Genomic DNA, 24,239 nt, shown 5'->3' on the forward strand with positions numbered 1-24,239 from the left:
CGTAAACAAATTTCCCTGACCATGGTATCGATCAACCGTTCCCCTTGGATTGGTTCTGGGGGTACCTGGAGGCGTAATCTTGGCATTGTGAGTTCTCCAGAGTTCCGAACAGATCTATTTCTGGGAATCCCCATTGTGTGAAGACGTCGAAGACGATGTCTTCGTGTAACTGCCATTCGTACTCTGAGGGCAGAGGGAAGTCTCTGCTGAGTTCGTCTGCTAGCAGATTGAGTTCCCCTGGTACATGTTGTGATAGTAGGAATATGTTGTGTTTGAGAGCCCACTTCCAGATGTTCTGGGCAGCTTGGACAGTCCCGGAGAGTGAGTGCCCCCCTGCTTGTTGAGGTAGTACATGGCTGTGGTGCTGTCCGTGAGGACCATCACTGTCTTCCCTTGCAGGTGTGCCTGGAAGGCTTTCAGTGCCTTGAACAAAGTTTATGTGCTGGGATGCTACGCTCGGAGTCCAGACTCCGTGAGCAGTCTGATGGGATAGGTGAGCCCCCCATCCTGTAAGGGATGCGTGTGTGGTTAGAGTGTCTTCCACTGCGGGGGTGGCGAATGGTTTCCCTATTACCAGGTTTTTCCTTCGACCACCACCGTAGCGATAGAACCAAGGCCTGCGAGACCACCACTAGATCTTCCCATTGTCCGCTGGCCTGACACCACTGGCTGTTGAGCCACTCTTGCATTGGGCGCATGCGCAGGCGCATGTGAGTTACCAAATAAATACATGACACAATCATTCCTTGTAAGCGCATTGCTTTGCGTACCATCACCTCTCGACTGGGCACATATTGAAGGATTTGAAACAGCATGTTTTGGACCCTCTTGTTGGAGGGGAAGACGAGGCCGTCCTTTGTTCGAATTAGAGCCCCTAGGAATTGTTTGATCTGGCTGGGGTCTAAGCTGGACGTATTCTCGTTGATGGAGAAGCCCAGTTGAAACAAAAAGTCTACACTCTTTTGCGTATTTGAGAAGCATGTTTCGTAAGAGCCGTGGGTTGTGTGTTTATGGGAGTCTTTTCTGTGTGCGTCCTTGTCGCCGGGGTGTTCATCCCCATAAGCAGGGCGTGAGCCGAGCTTGTCGGGGCTGGGGGCAGACGACGAGGAGCGTGAACGCTCCTTAGAGAGGTCTACGACTTCCTAAACGGACGTCGGGTTGTCACATTCCTCGTCACTTTAGGCGGCGGGTGATGAATCAGACCTAGACATGGCGTAGGCTGCCCACCTTTTGACCCTACTGTCTTTTAAAGTCTTCGGCTTAAGGAGCTGACAGGCCGCACATCCCTCTTCTTTATGGTCGAGGGGCAAGCAACGGTTACACCGTTTATGCTTGTCTTTCCAGGTAAACTTGCCTTTGCAACGCGGGCAAAACCTAAAGGGTGTCCTCTCCATAGCTGAGGAACAGATTGCATGTGACAACAACCCCGAAGGAAAGGGAGGGGAAAGGGAAAGGCATTCTCAAAGAGAAACAATAAATGTCCCACGACCCCACTCTCCCTACTGTATTTGGCCGTCGAGGCCAGGCCACGTGTTCGGCGAATGCCGAACAACCTCCTCCGTCGAAGGCACCGCCGTCGGAGATCTTGATCGGCGGTGAACAGCTTTGCAGCTACGACACCGAAGGAGGGATGTAAGTAATAATATAAGTTAAGGCCGACCAAAGGTCGAATAAAGTTTTTTGCAATGTCTCTCGAGGAGCTCCCCGTATAGGCGACCAATATCTGGGCGGAAAAAAAACAATCTGAGGGACCTCGACGCGTGAGGGATTGTGGGTACACTGCACGTCACTATAGGGATAGTGGTACAGACACGCCTTGTCGACGTCCCCTTTTCGACTACGAAAAACAAAATGCAATACTCTGCAGTGACTACTGGATGTCAGACTATGCACAGCATGTGATTCTAAGCAGATTATCAATCAGAAATATATATATCAAAACACAATCTGTGGTGCACAAGCCTACTTCACACGGGTGCTCAGTGTCAAGGTTACATGGACAAAAGCCTTGAATTTTATAAACCCACTCCTAGCTTTTCCAACGTTATTTGTTTGTATCGCGTTGGTCGCAAGGACAACAATTACACTCGACCCAACTTACTTTAGCATCATTCTTTATTCATTAAACTCACATAGTCCATAAACATCAATCAAAAGCAGCATGGACTTACATATGTCACAAGCGAAGCTCTCTGCTTCACGCCACGCGTTCCACCCCTTCCCAGGGACTTCTTCAGGTGAAGTATTACAATAACAGTTACACAAGCCCTCTACTATTTCTATACTTTAGAGGAGGTGCTAGTTTGTCAATGTGACTGCCAGTCACGGCATTACTAATGTTTTTGAGCCTTGTCAGCGGCCATCTTTAAACATCTATATTACCATTGTAACTCTATACACCTCTTATTTATATTCCATTATAAATGTTCTATTTGGAGGCATTATTCAATGACTTTGCACTTTCCTCAACTTGTTTGTTCATCAATATCTCAACCACATAATTATAATAGGGGCTCGAATACCGAATTATACATATTTGTAATAAACTCAATGTATTATATCAAATGCGAACTAGCGCGGTCAGAGTTTGCAATTGACATATTTATGGAGACCAAAAATAACATGCGGCGTCACTCAAAGCAATGACTATCAATACATGGTATTCGCTTGTCTCGAATTTGCCAATTATACGGCTCTTCCCAAGACTCCACATATCTAACCATTCTGCCCAAGTGGGCTACAGACCATCTTGTTCACTGTCAATGGCATCAATGGATTTAATGTGCAATTGTGCATGTTAAAACTCATCATTACAGCTGCCTATTACATGGTTAATTACAACATTCCCCCCAAGTGGGCTCATATCCTGAATTTTACCACATTAAAGTGCATCAGTGCATGTTAAAATCATCTTATTCTACAAATTACAAACAAATTAAATCTGTACAATTATACATTTAAACATTTCATCAAATCAAGCATATATAATAACAGACAGGGAATCTCAAAAGCTAACTTGTCACTCTTTCTCATTCATTACACAGAGACTCTCTCATTTATTTAATTTTCTAATAAATGTACTGCTAATTCTTCTCCTAAGTTGTGGCCATTTGGTTTCTTGATATTTAGAGTTATTATTAGTTTTGATTCTAACTTACATAGCTTCCTTTCTCTGTTCCCTCCCCTTTTATGTATGGGAACATGTGCTAGGGCAGAGAACTTCATACGTGTGACATCACTTTGATGTTTATCTGCACAGTGAATTGCAAGGGGATAATTCACATCCTGATTTAATATAGCCCCATAATGTTGAAAAATACAAATTTTAAGATGGCAAATAGTGGAACCTACATACATTAATTCGCAAGGACATGTGATGGCATACACCACAAATTTGGTCAGGCATGTTATTTTCTGTTTAACCTTCTAGCTTTTATTTAGCTTATAACCATACTTGATCTCTTCTGTTTTGATAGCATGGGTGCACATTTTACAGCTATTACACTTATCAAACCCATTCATTTTCATTCTTTCTGTTAGCCAATTATCCTTCTTGCTCTCTCCTCTTAACATACTGGGTGAGATCAAATCTTTTAAAGATTTGGCCTTCAAGAAAGTGATATTAGGCTTACTACCAATCACTTTTGTCAAATCATTGTCTCTTTGCGGGATTGATTAGTGTTTGTTAAGAATCTTTCTAACAGTCATAGCCTGTGTGCTGTATGGTGTAATAAATCTTATTTCTTGAGTCTCTGATGACTTCTGGCTCTTTTTGTGTTTGTATTTAAGAAGTTCTCGTCTATCTTGAGCCTCTGTTTTCTGGTATGCCTTGATAATATTCTGTCTAGCATACCCTCGCTCTATAAAATGGGCTCCCATTTTGCTGCCTTCCGTTTGAAAATCTTTATCCATTAAACAATTTCTTTTGGCTCTCACCATCTCCCCATAGGGGATACTTGATTTATGTTTTTCTGGATGGTGACTTGTTCCATATAATATTGAATTGGAGGCAACTTCGTTCCTGTGTAATATACAGTTAATTTCATTATTTTCAATAAATATTTCCAAATCTAGGAATACAAGTTGTTCTGAACTGCTCACTTGTGTGAGTTTAAGGTTCATGGTGTTATCATTCAATATTGTCACATATTGATTGAGGAATTCCTGTCCATCTCTCAACACCAAAAATAAATCGATGAACCTATACCAGCAAACAATTTGGCTAACAAAAACATCACTTTTTTCTATTCATGCCATTTGATTCTCCCCCCAACCCATGTATAAATTAGCATAGGTTGGTGCTATACAAGAGCCCATTGCCGTTCCACGCTTCTGCCTGTAAAAAACATATTCAAATAAAAACATGTTATGTTGTAAACAGAATTCTAGAAGTATAAGAATCATATAATTCTGTTTGTAACTCACTTATCTTGTATGCAAAAATAATTTCACTGCTTCCAACCCATTATGATGTTGTATGGATGTGTACAATGATAACCGGAAGGAAGGCTCTCAGCACCAGCCAGATGGCCCTCAGTTCTAGCCAACTGATGTGGTACTCCTGCTCCTGCGGATGCAGTGGTTTTCCAGAGTGGCCCCCAACCCTAGAGAGAGGAGTCTGTGGTGATGGTAACCTGTGGGGTGGGTTGCCGGAAAGGCTTGCCCGTCCGCAGGTTGCCGTCCCTGGACCACCATATGAGGTCTGGGTGAAGCGACAGAGGAACGTTGATCCTCTCTGACTGATGGTGCTGTTCCTGGTTCCGCGATGATGCAAAGTGCAGCTGTATCCTCCTCATCCTGAGCCTCTTATGGGGGACGGCCAAGAGGACTGCTGCTATGAGACCCAGTAGGTGTTGGTACCACCAGGCTGAGGTCACTTCTCTGCTGAGGAAGTTCGCTGTGGCCCTCTTGATGGCCGTGATCTTGTCCTCCGAGGAAAAAACCTTCTCAGAGCATGTCCCACAAATGAGGCACAAGAAGGTCAGTCTCTGCGTAGGCTGCAGATGCGACCTCTTGAGGTTGAGTGAAAAACCCAGCTCGTGCAGTGTGTTCATAAGATCGTGGGAAGTGTGTTGCACGCTTCCGGAGATGCCGCCCTGATGAACCAGTCATCGAGGTATGGGTAGATGTGGTGGCTCACAGCCCTGAGGAGAGCCGCCACTGTATTCATCAACCTGGTAAAGACCCTTGGGGCTGAGTAGGCCGAAAGGATAGCACCTTGTATTGGAAATGGTAGCCCATGATCCTGAATCGTCCAAAGGAACAATGAGACTCCCTTGCACAATGTCTCTGCTATCAAAGCTGACGTAACCATCTTGAATTTTTGTAGAGGTAGGGAGAGGTTGAGGGTGGAAAGGTTCAGTCTTTGTCCTGCCTAAGGGCAGTCCAGCACCGAAATACTAGGCAATTCTCCTCTTAACAAGAGTACCAACAGCAACCCCATACACGTGTTTCAGCCTTGTTGGGCATCATCAGTGAGTTGAAGCTGTGCCTCTCTAAGAACCCCCCTTTGATTTGCATATTAAATTCCCCAACCACTATTATCTTGGGATTCCACTGGTGTTTCTCCCTACAACAATCAACCCTTGTCTTAAGCTCAGAGGAAAGATTGACTCCTCCATCCCGAAATGGGCAATCATACAGGTTAATTAATAATCACTCAGTCCCATCAGCAACCTTGAAGTGTAGCTCCAAAGGATTATTACTGGAGCCTTCATAAGTATCCGCTACAACATGTAGTGCAGATACCACCCATACCGTAATGACCACACTTGGTCTCCCACACCTCCTTTTTTGGCAAATTTAGTAAATATGGCATAACGTTGAAGGTGGATTGCCTTCATCACCCATGTCTCCTGCAAGTAAATCACCCTGTGTAACCGCACAAACGCTACCCAGTCAGTGTCAGCAGGGTGCCTTCAGAGCCATGCAATGAACCTGCGTTGGTCCCTGCCACCATTACCCAGGGTCCCACATCGGAATCGTGGTACTCAGACTGTCAACCAGGAAGAATCGGTGTGATCATGGGCAAATGATGTCACAGTGTCATTACACTCACAAACATGTGACACAGTGGCATGAGGTGGTGCCGTTCTAATGCATAGCAGAGCTTGAGTGGTGGAGGTTAAGATGCAATTAGCACATGGCGAGGGTCAAACGCAGGCTGGTTTGCCCGAACCGCTCTTTATAGACAAACTGTTTGTGCTCTGCCCACTTGTGTGCCCCATTCCTTGGATAGATACAATTCTGGCAGGCTTCATTTAACAAAAATACCCAGATTTCTTGGAGGAAGGGACAATTTCTCCCTAGCTAAGATCCCTGACACCAAATCCTCCTTGGCCAACTCTACCGTAGCATAATCCAACAAAGTAGGATCTGGTAGGGGTGTCCATTTGCAGCTCACAATATCAATACAGATTTTGCTAAAGCAGTCTCGCCTTTCCCTAAACCAGTACACAACCTTATCAATCAGGGAGTCACTTATCTCCTTAGTACCAGCACCCACCCTTGGGATGTTCACCATGTAAATACAGGGCTTCGTGCCTGGATCACTTCCTGGGTACTGATTTCTGTGCTGCCCTACTTTGCCTGCTAATCCCGGGTACAATGTTAAGCCTGGGTGGCACTGCAGGCTGGTTTCTAGTTGTAAAATCATTGATTACCTTGGTTACATTATCTATAATTGTTGGTGCCGTGGTCAGTACTAAAAATACAGGGTAGTTGCTTTGGCAATATCCCTGCTGTATGATCTGTAAGGGCCAGGCATCTGAGGTATTTTTTCCATTCCTCGCCAAACAGGGATATTTTGCCTCCCACAGGGACAAAGAGCAGAAGTCCACTTCAGAGAGGCTTTGTGCCAGGAGTTGCAGAGAGCACAGTGGAGGTGAAAGCACCTCCTCTAGGTGCACCCCAGATTATACCCCTGTAGGGACAATGCTACCCTTGCCTGCCCGATGGTGCCTGGCCTCTACCTTTCCTGGGATAAGTGGCAAAGGGGCGAAAGTGCATACCCCTGCCTGCCTGGCTCAAAGGTCGCTGTTGCTGCACTGCCCTAGAGACTTGGAATTTATGGAATGACTTGTCAGCTTTGGTGTTGAACAAGTTCATACCATCGAAGGGCAAGTCCTGACGTTCTTCGCTAAGGAAACCTTTGCAGCACTGTGCTGGTGGCCATCGTCTTTGTGACATAGTCTGCAGAATCCAGACTAGATTGCACAATCTGACGAGAGGCTCACCTTGCAGTCCTTGATGAGGGCTTCAAAGCCTTCCTGCATCCCCTTATACGATGTGCCCCGACGCCTTGGCCATAACTGACCATAGGCCAAATGAAAACTTGGCCAGAGCCCAAGAGAGGTTATATTACACACTGAAGACCACTGCTTGAATTGCCAAAAATCTTTCTACCCCATGCGTCCAATCTCTTGTGCCCCCTATCGGCGGGCAAAGACGGAAAAGAGGTGGTCTTCAGGTTCACCGTAGCAACCTGCACCCCCTAACTTTCCAGGGAAGCATGGGCAGAAACAAACATGGGGTCAGAAGGTGCTGGCCTGTGCTTCTTGGCCTGGCCACAGTCCACCTTGAGAAATGAAGCTTGATTGGCCCATACTACATGACTACCTGATTGAAAGTCAATACAATTTCCTTTTTAGGACCCTTGTACAGGATGTCAGTCAGATCATACTGCACCTTTGGAAGGAGCCGCCGGGGCCTTGGAGAATATATCAAGCATCTTTATCCTGAGCACCTCCCATTCCTCTGGGGTTGAGGACTGGGTGGAAAATGGCACCTACCTCTGGAGACCCTTCCTCTCGGCTGTCCTTGGAGTGGTTGCTCCTCCTCTTCAAAGACGGACAAGAACAGTGCTGCAAAGAATCGCAAGGGGATCTCGACCTCTTTCAGTGTGTCTTCTTTCTGTCCTTTCTGACAGAAGACCATTCTTCAGTGCCACAGTCCATGCTCGGTAACCTTGAACAGGCCACTATCACCATTTTCCTTGTGGCAGAAGGTGGAAAGTTTAGCGTTACGCTCTCGAAGCTCCTTTGGGTGCATCGACTGGCATGATGTGCAGTCCATTGGCACGATGTGTCATGGTCTTCACCTAGGCTGTAAAGGCAGGGTTTGAACCGCAAACACCTCGTCCAATTCGCCATTGTGACGAAATCGAGAGACATAGGAAATTAAATATTCGGTCAAATTAATAAGAATGAAGGGCAGTGTTCCTAGAGCGAGCAGAGTAGGCATAAAAATTGAACTGAGGTCACAGAGCGCCTCTGACGCTGAGCAACGCTGCGCCCGTGACAGCGGAAAAGTTTCCAAACAGCAGCAGGTGCTGAGAAAAAGATATCATAGATGAGGAATCTGTGGGAGGAAGGAGTCTACTAGAATATGTCTTTTCAACATTTTTTACTCAACATTGAGCATTCTTTTTCATTCAATCTAGATTTGTAGTACAACAATAATTGTATGGCATAAGACTGGAACCACAAAGCACTTGTCAATGCTATAACTTGAGCTATGTAAATATTAACCATCTAATTCAAGGTTGAGAATTGATTTTTTTTATAATGAAGATGCAGCGGGCGGTTGTGAGGATTTGAACCCTATGCCCAGGGTAACCAACAAGGAATTTTATTAAAAACAGATTCACAACCACACTGCGCATACAGTTTAGAATGGAATATTTTAATGAAAACGAAAACAGCAGACACAGGTTTCGACCACAAGGTCTTCTTCCAGGCTTGACTTTGTTCTGTTCTCCCACTTGGGGGAACTTAAAGCATACTGTTTTCAGTAAATTATATTAGCTGCAATTGCATAGCTCTCAACTCGGACGTCCCTGGCAGCTCCCGTGCATTCACTTTTAAGCTCTAAACTTAACGTGTGTGCACAGTGTGGTTGTGAATCTGTTTTACTTAGATTTGTAGTAGTCTCCTTTACACAGCCAAAGATCTATACAGAGGAAACAATATGGCCCCATCATACATAGATGCCTAGAATCCTTGGCACAGTTAAGGTTCAGGATACGCAGCATATTCATTATGCCAATATGTTCATTGACTCTTGAAAAGTTTGAATAAAGGTGACGTACCGTGGAGAAGAACATGGTAAAGATGTACACTGATGCTTCTATGAAGAAGTAGCGACCAATTGCCACAATGATGGCTGGCAGAAACATCAGGTTACTAAGTGTCAGAAGGAGGGTGGCCAGAACTTGCCGCAGGAAGGAGAAGGCATTTGTGGCATCTGTGCAGCTCCACCCGCTCCAGCCTGGTAGGAGAAAGTGAAAAACAGGTCAGGCGGCGAGGGGGTATAGAAAGTAGCAAATAAATATAACTGAGAAACCGATTATCTGGCAAGGTGCCTTCATTTGACCACATTAGACTTCCATCACTCAAAGGTCAGGGTACGTCTGCCAGTCAAAAATGAAATACATAATCTGAAATAGTTAGTGGATTTTGCGGTTGGAGGGTGTCACCTTTTCACTGTTGCCATACACCTGCCAAATATCCCTCACATGAGCTTTTGGGACACTTTTCTCTACAGTTCCATGATCAAAACTGTATATGAGAGAGAGATCATTCACCAGTAGCACAAGAGGCATCAATGGCATCAATAAATAAACCAAAGACTCCTCTGTCAGCTCTACTTGGAGGTTGTTGGGGCAGAATTCCATTGTGGGGGTTCTGCAGTCTCCTTTTATGGGACCCATCTCCCCTACAGTGTTTGCTTTTTCCGCACTTTATTTTTTAAAAGTTTAGTTTGGTAGTCAGAGGGTCTTCTGCTGAAGTCCTTCTGCCACTAAATCCCCCTTCCCCATACTTAAGGAATATTTTATTGGGTCCCCCCATAAGGTGCCCAGTCCCAGTGGAGCCTCTCAGCAACCCCTTGTTTGCTCTAGGGTGATGTTATCATCCTACAATGGATTTAGGGGCTTGGCTAGTGTCAGCTAATATTTAGTTTTGGCTTCACCAGGGAAGCAAACAGATTTAACACATTAGTAGCCCAATACACCTTTATGGTAACCATTCGGGTACTAATGGGATTTTTTATTAATTCCTATATAACGTCCCATTGTGTTTTAGGTGTATCCTTTATTCAGAGAAACCACAAGGCATGCTTTAAAATTGCTGCTTTGCCCTCATGGGCTCCTTTTGAGCCCAATATGTCTGCCTCCATAATGGTTTAGACCAGTTCCTGGCCACTACACATCCTGTGAGGGTGAGACTGGGTGTTTGGTGGTTTTTGGGGCCTTCTGATCGGCTAGCCGTCAAAAACTTTGTTTTAAATCCAATAATGGGACTGGTGGGCTGACAGAAGCTAGCCCCTGTGAGTGAAGGAACATATAGGAGAATCCCTGTTCCTGAGTTCAGCGCGGATGGATTTTTGGAAGGTGAGCAGGTCTGCTTACCTGCTCGAGGACTTTCGGTCATTTCCTACCAATGATGCATCTTTAGGCCCTCTTCCTCAAATAATGTCTAGAGGCAGTGGCCTAGGAGTAGCTCCGGTTTTGGTCTTTGGATGCTGGGTGTCCTTTCCAAGATATCCTCGTCCTGCTCATACGCTGGGGCCACACCTTCCATTGTGGGGCTGTTTTACTGCATTTTACCACCATTTCCCACCAAGGTGTTTTCTGTCTGGAAATATGTTGGGACTACAACAACTTGCCAAATCTGTTTGTCCGTGCCGTCTCTGGTTGCCACCACCTGTCTTGCTGCAGGGGCCGTTTTTGCTGGTGTGCTGAACCCATTTGCCTGCTGAGCCGCTGGGATGAAAAGGTTTCTCCTTTCTCCTGGTGCCATCTCTGTTATCGATTCCACTTCTGGCTAGTGGGTTCCAATCCTGTAATGGAGGTTGCTTCTTTTTGACCATGGGGTCGTCGTTGGTTCGGGGTGTCAATTTCTGGGTGACTTATCCTTCATTTCACCCTTTAAAAAGAAGTTGTTACTTGCTGGATCGGTTCACCTTCTGGGAACCAACTTTCTGCAAGCAAATACTAAGTACTTATCTCTGAGACCTGGGTTTACTGGGTTATTCAAGATCCTCTCAGGGTTCCCTGTGGTATGTGGTCGTCGGGTACTGCAGATCCCCTTCTACCACATTTCCTGATTGTTTAACATTGGGGTCTGAATCCTTCTCTGGTTTTACGCTCCTAGGACTGATGGGGCTTGAACCCTACACTGGATCTCTTCTTCTGGGTCTCCACTGGTGTCCCCTGATGATGATTGCATTCTGCTGGGTACCTGTGGAAAGAAAATGAAACATACCAGGCTTCGTCTATTATTTCCTATGGTTCGCTGTTCTCCCCAATAGAACTTGTACGAGTAACACCACAAGGTTCTTACTTAGACTGTGGCATTTTTATAGGCTGTCCTTATAGTCCCTGGAGTTCCCTGCCAAGTCCTGGAATTTCAGAAACTTGCCCTGATTAATTGGGGAATTGTAAATGGTTTTATTATGCTCCTGCCTAGGATATGCATTGTATCACTGTGTTGCTACAGTTTCCCTCCTTGGTGTACTATGCCTTTCTGGGCCTATGGACTGTCTGACTAAAATACCTCGACTTTGGTAGCCCCCTTGGCTGTGTTGGACATTGCATTCCCCTGTGATCTATATTTAAGTACTATAGCTGCGTTAGATACAAATGTATTATGTATATTAGTACCCAGCGAGACGGTGTGGCAGTTTCCCAGCCGATAAGGAGGCTCGGAGTTGGGTCCTTACCACACAGGCAAAGACCCTGCTTCGAGTCTCCTCAGAGCGAGCGTCACTCGAGCTTGTAACTATCGCCCCGGAAGCAATACCCGAAGAGTAATGCCCCCCACCCCAACCTCCCCAGGTTCTGTTGCTTAAATAACATTTTTAGAATGTTATAGTAAGCATGTGCAGAGCTCTACTTGGTACCCTTGGATCCTGAACATGATGATCATTACTGTGTAATAGTGTCTAGGGGTCTTTTTCTTAACTTATATCTGACACCTGTGACGAACCGGAAGGCGTCCTCACTTCATTTCCCCCTGTGTCATCCTCTCGATGGCCAGGGAAAGGCCGTTGCTTTTGGATCCCGATCCTGGGGGTAGATATGCAAGGGAGGATCACCTGGGTGGAGGGAACTTGGGCAGTGGGGAGAGGACATCCTTAGATGAGACATGGTATCCCCCATTTCCTTTTCATAATGAATCCTCTCTCCTTCAGCCCATTCCCTATTCTTTCCTCCAAACTTTCCCCAAGAAACATCAGCTGTGTACTGGGACGAGGCAAAGACCAATTATGAAGACACAACCTCATTTTGTTCAGAGAAACACATAGCCTCATTTTGTTAATACAGACACTTATCTGCCTCAGCTATGTATTGGGACAAGAAGGAGTATAGCAAGAGTAAGGCAGAACTGCCGTTCTAATGGTGAGCAGTCTCGTTTTTCCTGGACTCATTATGGTGGCAGGAACTTTAAAAGCTGACCACCTTTTAGAAATGGAGTCTGCTGTGGAGGCAGAGTGCATCAGCTTGGAAAGCAACTTCAGATCTGCGGTGTGGCAAACGGAGTGCTCGAAACCCGTTCACAGATGCAGAGTGTATGCAGCTGGAAGCGAAGCTAAGGAATGCTGGAGGGCGATAGCAGACCGCGAGAGGGAGACCGGTGTGACCGAGCAAAGCGGTCACAGGAATCCTGAACTGCATGGGAAGCATCACTAGAGTAACACCACAAGGAGCCGCTGGGAGAGGAAGCGAGGTACCGCACGGGAAGGTGAGAACCCGTGGCGGCATAGAACTTGCAGCGCCGGAAGCTCCGACCGGTGAGTGTGGAAAACACTGGGCTCGCAGGCGAATATGTGATGAATATTGTTTTGAATACCCAACAGAGAAATGACAATTACTTTTGAATACGGAATGAACTGAAAGTCATTATAAGTACTTTTGAATGCCGAACAGAGTAAAAGCAAGTTTTGATCACTCGTAAGTGGAGTGAAAGAAAGGTGGTGAATTTGGTTGATACCAAAAACTGTATTATCTGAGACACAAGTATTGGCAAAGTCAAGAGAAAACCAGGAAGGGTATGATGTGAGAAAACAAACATTGGACAAAGCCAAAAGAGTTTAAGGAACTACATGTTATGAGGAAACCGGCATTAGCAAGAGTCAGAAGAATACAAGAGCCAGAAGAATACAAGAAAGTTTAACAAGGGACTTTGGTGGTTAACCAAACCACAGTACAGTGTCAGGAGAGTGAGACACAGGTGAATACACCAAGCATCACTGGTAAATGGATGCTGTGGCATATTGTTGATGGGAAGCAGGAGAGAAGGGGTATCGGTTGCGTGACCTGTACTGTGCCTAGACCGAGTGCCTCCTGTGTGGAAAAGCCACTGAAAGTATGCATAAAGAACCTTGTGTTTTGCAACAACCACTCATGTGATTATGAATTCAAGAAACAGAACTGCCTATGTGAACTAGTGAAAAGTATTGATATCAAAAGAGCTGGGCAGTGTCCCAAGGAAGATGTGTTGTTTTTGAAAAGCTAGAAGATTTGAACTCTTGGGGAAGGGAACCCTGATACCTTGTGAACTGTTTTGAACTTGGGGAAGGGGAAGCTGATTACAAGCCAAGAGCTGGAAGAAGCTCTGAACTTTATTTTGAACAATACTTATTTTGATGTGGACATCCCTACACTTTGTATGCAGTTAGTTGTGAAGGCAAGTACACATTTTGGACACAGACACACACTTGACATGGACTTCCTGACACAGACAATCCTTAGTTTTCTTTAGGTAGGGAAATCCCACCCTAGCATAGGGCAGGTTAGGCCTTACTCCATACTACCTTTTTAGTTAATGATATGATATGATCGTTTATTTATATAGCGCCTATACACAATGTGTTTCAAAGTGCTTCAAGGCAAGGGGAAAGCACAAGGGAGAATACAATTACATTCTTACAGGCCATGAACAGTAAGGATGTGAAATTAACTATCGTACTTGGCCTGACGACATTTCAGATAGTGCTGGATGGGGGGACAGGGGAACAGTAAGGGGAGGTGGGAGGAGACAGACGAGGTTGCTATCATACTAGGTCAAGGGACAATTCTGAAAGAGTAAGTGCATAGAAGAAAGTAAGGGGAGGAGCTGAGGAGATAGGAAAAGGGAGAAAGGGAGGAGGAGGAGAGAACAGAGAGTAAGCAGTCAAAAAGAGTGGAGAAGCAAGAGGGGAGAGCGAATACAATTGCAGAAGTCAGTAGTAACACATCATGTTGCAAGCCAGGATACAAGATGAAGACGGGAACAGCATGATTCAGGGCCACCATGAGTACAAGATGCAAAGGAAGTCCAGCATGATAGATGAGAAAGAGTGATGCACCGTGAATCAATGAAGTCCATAAAAGTCAAATCCAGCATTGTCCACAAGATGGTGATGGTGAAACCAGAATGTATCAGGGCAGACTCCTGCAGAAGTAGGCTGGAAGGGATCAGGGGGGCAAGCCGGGTAGAAGAATCAAGCAAAACAGGCAACCCCTGTGTGTGAGAAGGAGGGGCACAAGGGAACATCACGGGGGGACCAGAGGGGGTGGAGATGGCCTGTGGGGACAGAGGTGTAAACACATGTTGGTGCATGCTAACCTGCTGTCTGAGCAGGGGGTCGGCCCCTGGGTCCTCCTGATCCGAACCGGTCCAAACAGGAATTGCCCTTTTCTTTGTTTGCCCTTCGTTTCGGATGGCTGGAGGGCTCCTTAAGTAGGGAAAAGAGTGGCAAGCAGGAAGGCACCAGGTGGGCAGGGCTTGCTAAGTGGTGAAAAAGAGCGGCAAGCAGGAAGGCACCAGGTGGGCGGGGCTTAGGCCAGGTGACCTAGATCCACTTGCACCTGCTCCCCAGCTGCAAAGGAAAAGAGGCTGGAGGGCTCCTTAAGTAGGGAAAATAGCAGCAAGCGGGAGGGTACCAGGTGGGCGGGGCTTGAAGTGGTGAAAAAGAGCGGCAAGAAAAAAGGCACCAGGTGGGCAGGGCTTGCTAAGTGGTGAAAAAGAGCGGCAAGCAGGAAGGCACCAGGTGGGTGGGGCTTAGGCCAGGTGAACCAACCTTAAACCTGTGGCCTGTGTCTACTTCATGATGCCTTCACACATCTTATATGTATTGGGCCTACCTCTATGCATGGGGCCTACATGTTAGGTTAAAGAGTGAATAAGCCTTTACTGGCCATTTACTGTTTCACTTACACTATGCTCTGCTATGTGTTGTGTGACATTTTTCCAATCATAAATATTTTATGTATGACCTCATGGATAAAGTGTATATGTTTTCAGTATAACAGTGTGGTGTATTCTTTTGTTGTGTCTGTTGGGATTAATTACACTTCCCTGCCAACCTTCTTCCCTCTGTGAGGAACTCATGGTGGCAACAAGTAAGACAGACACAAGTGATCACAGTTCAAGGGTGTTTATTGAACAATGAATGCTGTATGCAGGTTGGAAAATGCCTATTCTAAACCTAAATCTAAGATGGGAGCAAGAGTCAACCATCAAATCAAAAATAAGACAGTCCTAGTGGCGTTGTGTCAAAATAAAAAGGCCTATACTATGAAACCTTCTGCCAAACCTCACAACGAATACAAAAAGGGGTGTGGGATAGTTCGGAAGAAAAGAAAGAAGTGTTCTCAAATAATCTGTCAGGATGTGGTAGCCTGGGTTTCCCTTCCCGACATTTTGGACACAGGGTAAAATGGGAGCTTGGAGCACAGTACAGTCTTGGGCTTCTCCAGCACATCATGATGATCTTTCTTTCTTTCTTTCTTTCTTTCTTTCTTTCTTTCTTTCTTTCTTTCTTTCTTTCTTTCTTTCTTTCTTTCTTTCTTTCTTTCTTTCTTTCTCACACACACCCCAGATAAATGGTAGAGGTAGAGCATTTCTTATAAAATATTCACTTAAAGTCTCTTAATTCTGGTATTAAATCCTATATCAAATAGTCCAAATGTGTCAGGATCACACACCGTCGTGAAGGTGGGAAGCAGTGATTTGAATTCAGGTTTCATTGTTTCACCATCGCCATCTTGACCAATGATCTATATGATTGGTATGATGATACAGATTTCACTCAATACTTTGGGACTGTATGTGATGATTGTGAAGTTAATTTCCCAATAGTGATGCTGCACGATTGTGGTAAAGGGAATTACCCCACAAAGATTGTGTGTGATAATATTGTTATTGAAGTCCCCACATAGATGGTGTGTGATTAATATTATGCTAAAGTCCTTACAGAGATGGTGCATCATAACAGTGGTGTTGCCGTCCCCCGCAGAGATGGTGTGTGACAATAATGATGGTAAAGACCCCACAGTAATACTCTGTAGTAATGCCAGTGTTGAAGTGCCCACAAAGATGATGTGTAGTGTAATTATTGCAATGTTAAAGTCCCAATAGACATAGTATGTGAGATTAGCGATGTAGAAGGGTCAGTATAGTTTGTGTGTCATGATAATGATGTGCAGGTCCTCACAGAGATGCTGTGTCATGATAATGATGTACAGGTCCTCACAGAGATGAGATGCTGTGTGATAATGATGTTCCAGTCCCCACAGAGATGCTGTGTGATGATAATGATGTTGAGGTCCTCACAGAAATGCTTTATGATGATAATGATATTCAGGTCCCCACAAAGATGCTGTGTGATCATAGTGATGTCCAGGTCCTCACAGAGATGCTGTGTGATGATGATGGTGTTCAGGTCCTCACAGCGATGCTGTGTGATCATGGTGATGTCCAGGTCCTCACAGAGATGCTGTGTGTTGATAATAATGTTCAGGTCCTCACAGCGATGCTGTGTGATGATAATGATGTTCAGGTCCCCACAGAGATGCTGTGTGATGGTAATGATGTTCAGGTCCCCACAGAGATGCTGTGTGATGATAATGATGTTCAGGTCCCCACAGATATGCTGTGTGATGATAATTATGTTATTGTGCTCATAATGATATAGGGGGTTATTACAAGTTAGGAGGTAGCCATGCCGCTATTAATGGCATGGCTACCCTCTTACCGGGTACCGGGTCTGGGTTCCTTGAATAAGGAATTACCGGGCCATTCTGATCTTGGAAGGCCCGGTAATTCCTCATTCAAGAAACCCATCCCCATTCCCATTCGAGTCCCCATAGGGCTCAATGGGAATGGGGAGGGTGCTAACAACGGCCCGTTATTAACGGGCCCGTTGTTAGCACCCTGGTCTGCTCGCGTACCCGCTAAGGGTCCCTGGTAAAACCAGTCGTCCTTCGCGGGTTCCCGCAAGCAGGCTCGTAATGAGGCGGTAAGGGGTTGACGGCTCCGGCACCTTTACCAGCGCCATTAACCCCTTACCGCCTCACTCATAATGACCCCCATTGTGTAATAAGGGCAATGTTAAAATCCCCCTCATAGATATTATGTGGAATGTGTGACATTAAAGTGCCCATAGAGATGTGTGATAATGCTTTTAAAGACCCCACAGAGCTTCGCTGTGTCTTGATGATAGTAAAGTCCCAACAGAAATGTTTTGTCCTAATAGTGATGCTGAAATACCCAAAAAGATGGTATGTGATAGTAATGATACCACAGTCCCCAGAGTGATGGTGTGTAATTATGATATTAAGGTCCCCACAGAGATGGTGTGTGATAGTAATGATATCACAGTCCCCAGAGTGGTGGTGTGTAATTATGATATACCATACCAAAACCTATTGCTTATTCTTAGGGGATCATTTTCATCATTTGAGTATTTTGGCAGCAGCCAGTCATAATGTTTGCACTGCAAGGTAAATGGCTCCCCACCACCAAACTTTTACCATTTGCATGGCAGAGTCCAAATGCGTAGTGCAAAAGTGCAGGGCAAAAGACGGCGTACATATGTGCATGCCATCTTTTGCCCTGCACTTTTGCACTGCTCTACTGTTAAAGACTCCAATCAAGCATTCCCACTAGGTCAGTGCCTTGTCTGGGATTGCTCAAGGGAAGCCCTTATTTATATATTTTTATGACAAGTTATAATCTGGATGATGAACCGTTGTATCACGCCCCTCTCTGAGAATCCCCCTGGCCCCACTGAGCCAAGAAGTAGGTGTGTTTTGCAAATTGAAAGGTTTATTTGAAAAATTAAACAATAGCAATATATCACACTTTTATAATAAATTAATATTTGATATCACATTTAGACATATGACAGTGATCAACAATGGATGATGTTATACTAGCACACTGGTTTAATTGCTTAGGAGTAGTATAGAGGATAAGGTAGCTGAGAATGCTTTATATGGTACAAGGAAATGCAAGGTGGAAAAGAAGCAACACAGGAATAAACTTGATATGATTTCAGCAAATGGTAATAGAATCACTTTTCCCCTTTTGGCAACTCATCCCCCCACCCCCTATGCAATAGAAGATGGAAGGAAGAGCACACAGTTCTCAGGAATACAATCAATACAAATTCAGTTCCCCCCTAGCAAGCTTAGAGAAACAGGGATGATTTTAAACACAGGCAAAGTACTTTAAAGGTGGTATGCAAAGAAGGGAAAAATATGCTAAAAATTATTTTAATTCCCTCTAGAGGTTCAGGGTGAGTGAGAGATACTTTAAATCCGTTCAGGATCACTTTAGCAATGCTCTATGAATGATTGTCAGGTTGCAAACGAATTTCAGCAAAGGAAAGCAAAAGACAAATGTTTTTACATGTGGCTGGAATGAAGCAAAATGTCAAATTGCGGCAATTTAGTCGCGTGCGTCGAGCACAATTACGGAGGAAGTATAAGGAGTAGCGAGTCGGTTTAAAGCTTTTTAAGTTAAATCACGCTTCTATCACAAACGGTTCAAGAGATACGGACGATTTAGTGGAGGTAGATTTTCAGAAATTAAATTTTAAAGTTTCAGAATGACAGATGACAGTTTTGCAGCTTTAAAGTCACAGAATGACACGATTTCTAGGATGCAGTTCTCAATAGGTAAAATAGTTTGAATTAGATTATATTAACTAAGAGATTGGGTTTTGCACAGTTCTGGCTGAGTACTCGCACTATATTTTGGACAGGAATGCGACTTCGTCACAGATCGGGTCAGGATTGGCTGCGGTTCTCTCGCCACTTGGTACTGGTTCTGGTACTGGTTCTGCGCACAGCGATCTGGGTCAGCTCTCAGCACTGCACAGCGATCTGGTCTCTCTGGATCTCTTGTCTCTCTGGATCTCTGGTCTCTGGAGATTGATGGATGTGGAGTCTCCTGGCAAAGCGTCCCGCAAGAAAGTGGAAAGTGAATGTCCCTGTCTGGCTTCCAGTGGCTCTTTTTATGTCTTTAGAAAGTGGGTGGGTCGGCTCATTCTGCATGCACAACCCTCTCAACTTATCATTGGCCAGTTCCTCCTCTCTCCCTTGATTGGGGGAACTGAGTTGTGAGTCAGGGTGATGCTGCCATTTACAATCTATTGAAGAAACGAGGCAGGAAGCCCAGAGGACAAGGGCTGTAGGTAGAAGGCAGCGGAGCGAGATCGGCTGCAAGGCAGGGAGCCCGGAAAGGGCACTGGATCAAAACAGGATAATGCAGCAACAGGAACAGCATACACAGTAGAGGGTCAAGGCAAACAAGAGCGGGGAGATCTCAAGGTGCAAGACCCTGTGCTCCTGCAGGCAGCTGCTTATATACAGCACTGCCCTGTTCTGAGGCAGGCTAATTGACAGCACCTGGAGCAGCACACCTGAAGACAATCTGTCTCCTCCCTCTCTGGTCCTGAGCAGGTGGAAGCAGCACTGGCCGCTAGGGCTTCTGGGGATTGTGGTCCCAATAACAATGAATGAGAATAGCCAGGAATTGAGGACTGTAGCCAGGTGCATTATGGTAAATGTAGTTAATTGAATAAAATAAGAAGGAACCAAAGTTGAGCAAATGGAAATAAAAGACCAAGACATGAATAGGAGTTGTTCAAAGAGTATTAGAAGGATCAATGAGTACCAAATAGTCCATGATGGTTGCCAATGCGTGCGCCAGCGGCACGGGCATGACACTCTCCCTTGATTGGGGGAACTGAGTTGTGAGTCAGGGTGATGCTGCCATTTACAATATATTGAAGAAACGCCCCTTTGCTTTTGCTTTAGAATTCATTCTCATAACTAAACATATTTCCCAAACTCACAAGTGGTTGACATTCCATGTACAGATTGCAGATGACTTAAGGTACATTCTGGCCCAACTCTCATCTTCCTGGGGGCTTGCATTAAAAAATGGCAACTTATTTTCGTTTTTAGTTGGTTTACCAATGTTAAATCTTTACCCAAAATTAAACAAATGTACACCCCCCTTCTACACATGTTCCAGTAATTTACTAGGTCTCTAGCATAAGCACAGTGTCTGCAGTATTAATAATTAGCTGGGTTCGGTCCTAGGACACTGCACAAATTGGAGTTTGGTCTCAAATCGTGAGGGCCTTTACCATTTTGTGGACCCCCAAATTGCACATTTCTGTGAGCTTAATACAAGATTTTATAAGCAATTTAATCAAACATACATTTTCTGCAATATGAATTCACACTCCAGTCTGGCCCACCCCTAGGAACTGGGAGAGTCAGGGATCACATGTCTCTCCTACCAGGCAGAGCTCTGTTTACAGTCAACACCCAAATCAGCATATCCTATTCAATGGAAAGAGTCCTGTGTGTCGGCTGAGGTCAGCAGGCCAGGGGGCCACTCTGCATTTGGTTAGCATATCCATGTGATCTCCTGGCTTCTTGTGTGGAGTTCTGAGGTGAGAAGGTTTCCCAGCCTCTTGGACTGTTAATTTAATCAGCCTGTCTTCTGTGAACAGCAGGTGTTTATGAATTTTAATTAACCAAAAGGCCTTGAAGTTTCCAGCTGGCTCAGGATCCTTTGGCAACTCCTGAAGTACAGTTCTACTGTCAGAGCTTAGACCGCTAGCGCCGGTTTGTGGAAAATGTCGGTACTGCACCCATTTTTGGGATCTGTCTTGAATTAATGCATTTCATAAGGGGATTTTGCTTGATAGTATATGATCCTTGCATAACATTGTTTTGATGGGAATCCTTACAGTAGAATAAAGTAGAACACTCAACCAGGGTTGAATTTTTGTTTGGTGGTTTCGTGCCTCTGATTTTAGCAAATTTTTGACATCAAGAAAATGAATTCCCAACAGTTCTGGGTTGCTTTTGGCAATCAGCATTGCCATACCCAATGGTTTCAGGCTACTGTGTGTGTAGCCCAATGGTGGTTTTAGGCATTGCCCTCCTGTGCTCACAAACATAGGCAAAAATGGGTGGCAGCCTATTCTTCATGCGTTCCCTGTGCACTTTCTGGGGAGTTCTGGCCATCATGATGTTTTCAATGCCAGTAATGCACAGTTTTGTGGTAGGGCTTGGATGCATGGGTAAAAACATCCCACAAGCCCCCCCTCTTGCGATGGCCATTCTGATCTTTCACTGATGGAACTCGCAAGATCTGGGATGTTCACCTCATCTTCTTCCGATTCGTAGATGGCACAGTTCAGCATCTTTCCTCCATCAGGGTGGATCGATCGGTTCTCTTCGCCGGTCCTGATGGGAGTATTGGGCGGTACCCCGGATCGTTCTCCTTTGTCAGTCTCCATGGTTTAATCTCTCCTAGGATGATAAAGCAAAAGCGGCAATACCTATTCGTAGACATTTCTCCCCCACTATTGATATAGTGGGGCGGCATATACATTTTATAGTCAAAAACATGAACATATACATTTTTTTCAATCAGGAGGCAAGAACATATTCAAGAATCATAGAATTTTATAGGCTATATGTGGAATATTTTTGGGTGGAATTGAATTAATCTGGAGCGGTCCCCTCTGGTATTGCAGAGGACTCCTCCAGTTGCTGCAGTGTGTGCCTGGGATGGCAATACTTTAGCTGATTTATATGGACCCATTTGTCTTCCCCTTCCGCCAAACTACCTTTGGGGATGCGGATCTCGTATGCAACTGGGGAGACCTTGTCTATAATTTCAAAGGGTCCCTTCCATGTAGGCAAACATTTTCGCTGTTTGGCCTGGTTCCTTTGGAAATTGTACAGATAGACCCGTTCTCCCACATCATATTCCTTCCTGGTGGTCTTCAGGTCATAGTGGGTCTCCATGCTATCAGCTGATCTTTCTAGATTCCGCTGAGCATAGGCAAAAGCATGTTGGAGGTGTTTCCTTAAATTCTCCACATACTCATGAGTTGTGGAGGCATTTATCAATGTCTGCTCTTGGGTCCTGTAGAGCAAATGCTGGGGAAGCACCATCTTGCGTCCAGTCATCACCTCAAATGGTGACATTTTGGTTGCAGATGAAGGGGTAGATCTGATGGCCATTAGGACCAGAGGTAATCGGATATCCCAACTTGGCCCAGAATCTGCCACAAACTTTTTTAATATGCTCACAATGGTCCGGTTGTAGCGTTCTACTGCCCCAGAAGAAGCTGGCCGGTAAGCAATATGTAGCTTCCTTTTGACCCCCAGTATCTCCCATATCTTTGTCATTACTTCGCTGGAGAAATGGCTACCTCTGTCTGACTCAATCCTTTGAGGTAGACCAAAATGGGAAAAGATGAGGTTAATCATCAGGGCAGCTGCTGTTTCTGCCTTGCAGTTTGGGACTGGGAGACATTCCACCCACTTGGTAAACAAGCATGTGACCGTCAACATGTACTTGTTTCCCCTAGACGAGCAAATCACAGGGCCTACGAAGTCGATTTGCAAATCTGACCATGGCAGTGTCATCCCCCTCTTTTGGAGAGGCGCACGGTGTGTGAGGGATGATGGCTGAAATTGTGCACACACTAGACACCCCTTCAAGTATTGGTCGAGGTCCTGCCCCATGTGTGGCCAGTTTGCAACCTCTCTTAAGATTTCCAGTGTTGTGTGAAACCCCTTGTGACCGGCTGTGGCCGCATGATGGGCGTGACTTAACATCAGGCTTCGGAATGAGGTAGGGACCACCCACTGATCATGGCCAGCTTGGGATTTCCTTACCAACAAACCGTCTTGGATTCGGAACATTTTTGGACATTTCATCAACACTCTAAGGTCCTCTTTCCCAATGTAATCGGTCTCCGTCAGGGGAAAGTTCTCAGGGTCCTCAATGTGTTGGTAAAACTTAACAATCATTGGATCCCCCTTCTGAGCCGTAATTAAATCAGCATCAGGGGTCTCCTTACTCCATTGTGCAGTTGAAAGATCATTGTGAGCATTTGTCTGGGACCTAGTGATAGCAATGACCTGGATTTCCCCCAACAGGGACTCTGTTTCTATTAGATCCCCTTGGATGGCCCCGGTTTTGGCCAGCTGATCAGCTAAGTCATTTCCAGTTTTGTCTGGTCCCTCTACTTTGGAATGGACTTTGATCTTTTTCCAGTAGATGGTCATCCCATTCGAGGTGACCAAATCATCAATGTATTGGATTAACTTCCCATGTTTCAAGGGTCTGTTATTAGCACATAACATGCCTCTGGTTTTCCAATTAACCAGGTGTTCCACGAACCCGTTCCGTACATAATCCGAATCTGTGATTATGACCAGTTCGTGGAGTCGATGTTGGACAGCAGTGAGGACGGCTTGATGCACAGCCATCAACTCTGCTACTTGACTACTTCGGGGACCAATTTTGTACCCAGAGGAGGGTTCTGGGGACTCATTCACCCATGCATTCCCTACGCCGGCCACCAGTTCTTTTTCCCTGTTGTTGTATACATGGTAAGAGCATCCATCCACATAGACAGTGGGCATTCCCTCACACTTGTCCTCTTCAAAGACTTTGTGTGGGGAATTAAGGTATGCCTCTATGTTGTCCTTGATTTTTAGACTTTCTTCCTCGAGACAGTTTTCGCTGGCACAATCATGCAAGTCAGCCAGACCTTGCGCGAGGGGACTCTTCTTGTTTTGGCCACATATGACCTCCACAGGAAAGCCTTGCATTGACAGAATCCAGGAAGTAATTCGGGAATTACTCACATTTCCGGCCCGGATTCTGTCACTTTGGAGGTATTGCAGAGGCTGGTGTGGAGTCTCCACTATGATGTGTTCCCCCTGGATGAACGGGCGGTAATTCTTCAATGCCCACACCGTTGCCAGGAGTGCCTTCTCACAATCGTTGAATTTTTCCTCCACAGACGATACATTTTTGCTCGCATAGGAGATTACTTTATTGACATTGTCATGCTTTTGGTATAATACTGCCGTCAAGCACGTATTAGAGAACCCTGTCTCCAGGAAGAACTCCTTGTTTCTG

At 45.3% G+C, this 24,239-nt stretch overlaps 1 protein-coding gene across 2 annotated transcripts in view; it reads right to left on the reverse strand.

The window, feature by feature from the left end:
• The window catches only part of PGAP6 (post-GPI attachment to proteins 6), a 1,624,027-nt gene that overhangs the window by 365,431 nt on the left and 1,234,357 nt on the right, over window positions 1–24,239 (reverse strand). For both annotated transcript variants that reach the window (XM_069646777.1, XM_069646775.1), the window contains exon 10: window positions 9,089–9,267. In XM_069646777.1, the coding sequence (XP_069502878.1) occupies window positions 9,089–9,267 (179 nt within the window). The remainder of the gene's footprint in view (window positions 1–9,088; window positions 9,268–24,239) is intronic.

The sequence above is a fragment of the Ambystoma mexicanum genome, chromosome 2q (assembly GCF_040938575.1).
Source record: "Ambystoma mexicanum isolate Mex_15411 chromosome 2q, UKY_AmexF1_1, whole genome shotgun sequence".
Taxonomy (NCBI): domain Eukaryota; kingdom Metazoa; phylum Chordata; class Amphibia; order Caudata; family Ambystomatidae; genus Ambystoma; species Ambystoma mexicanum.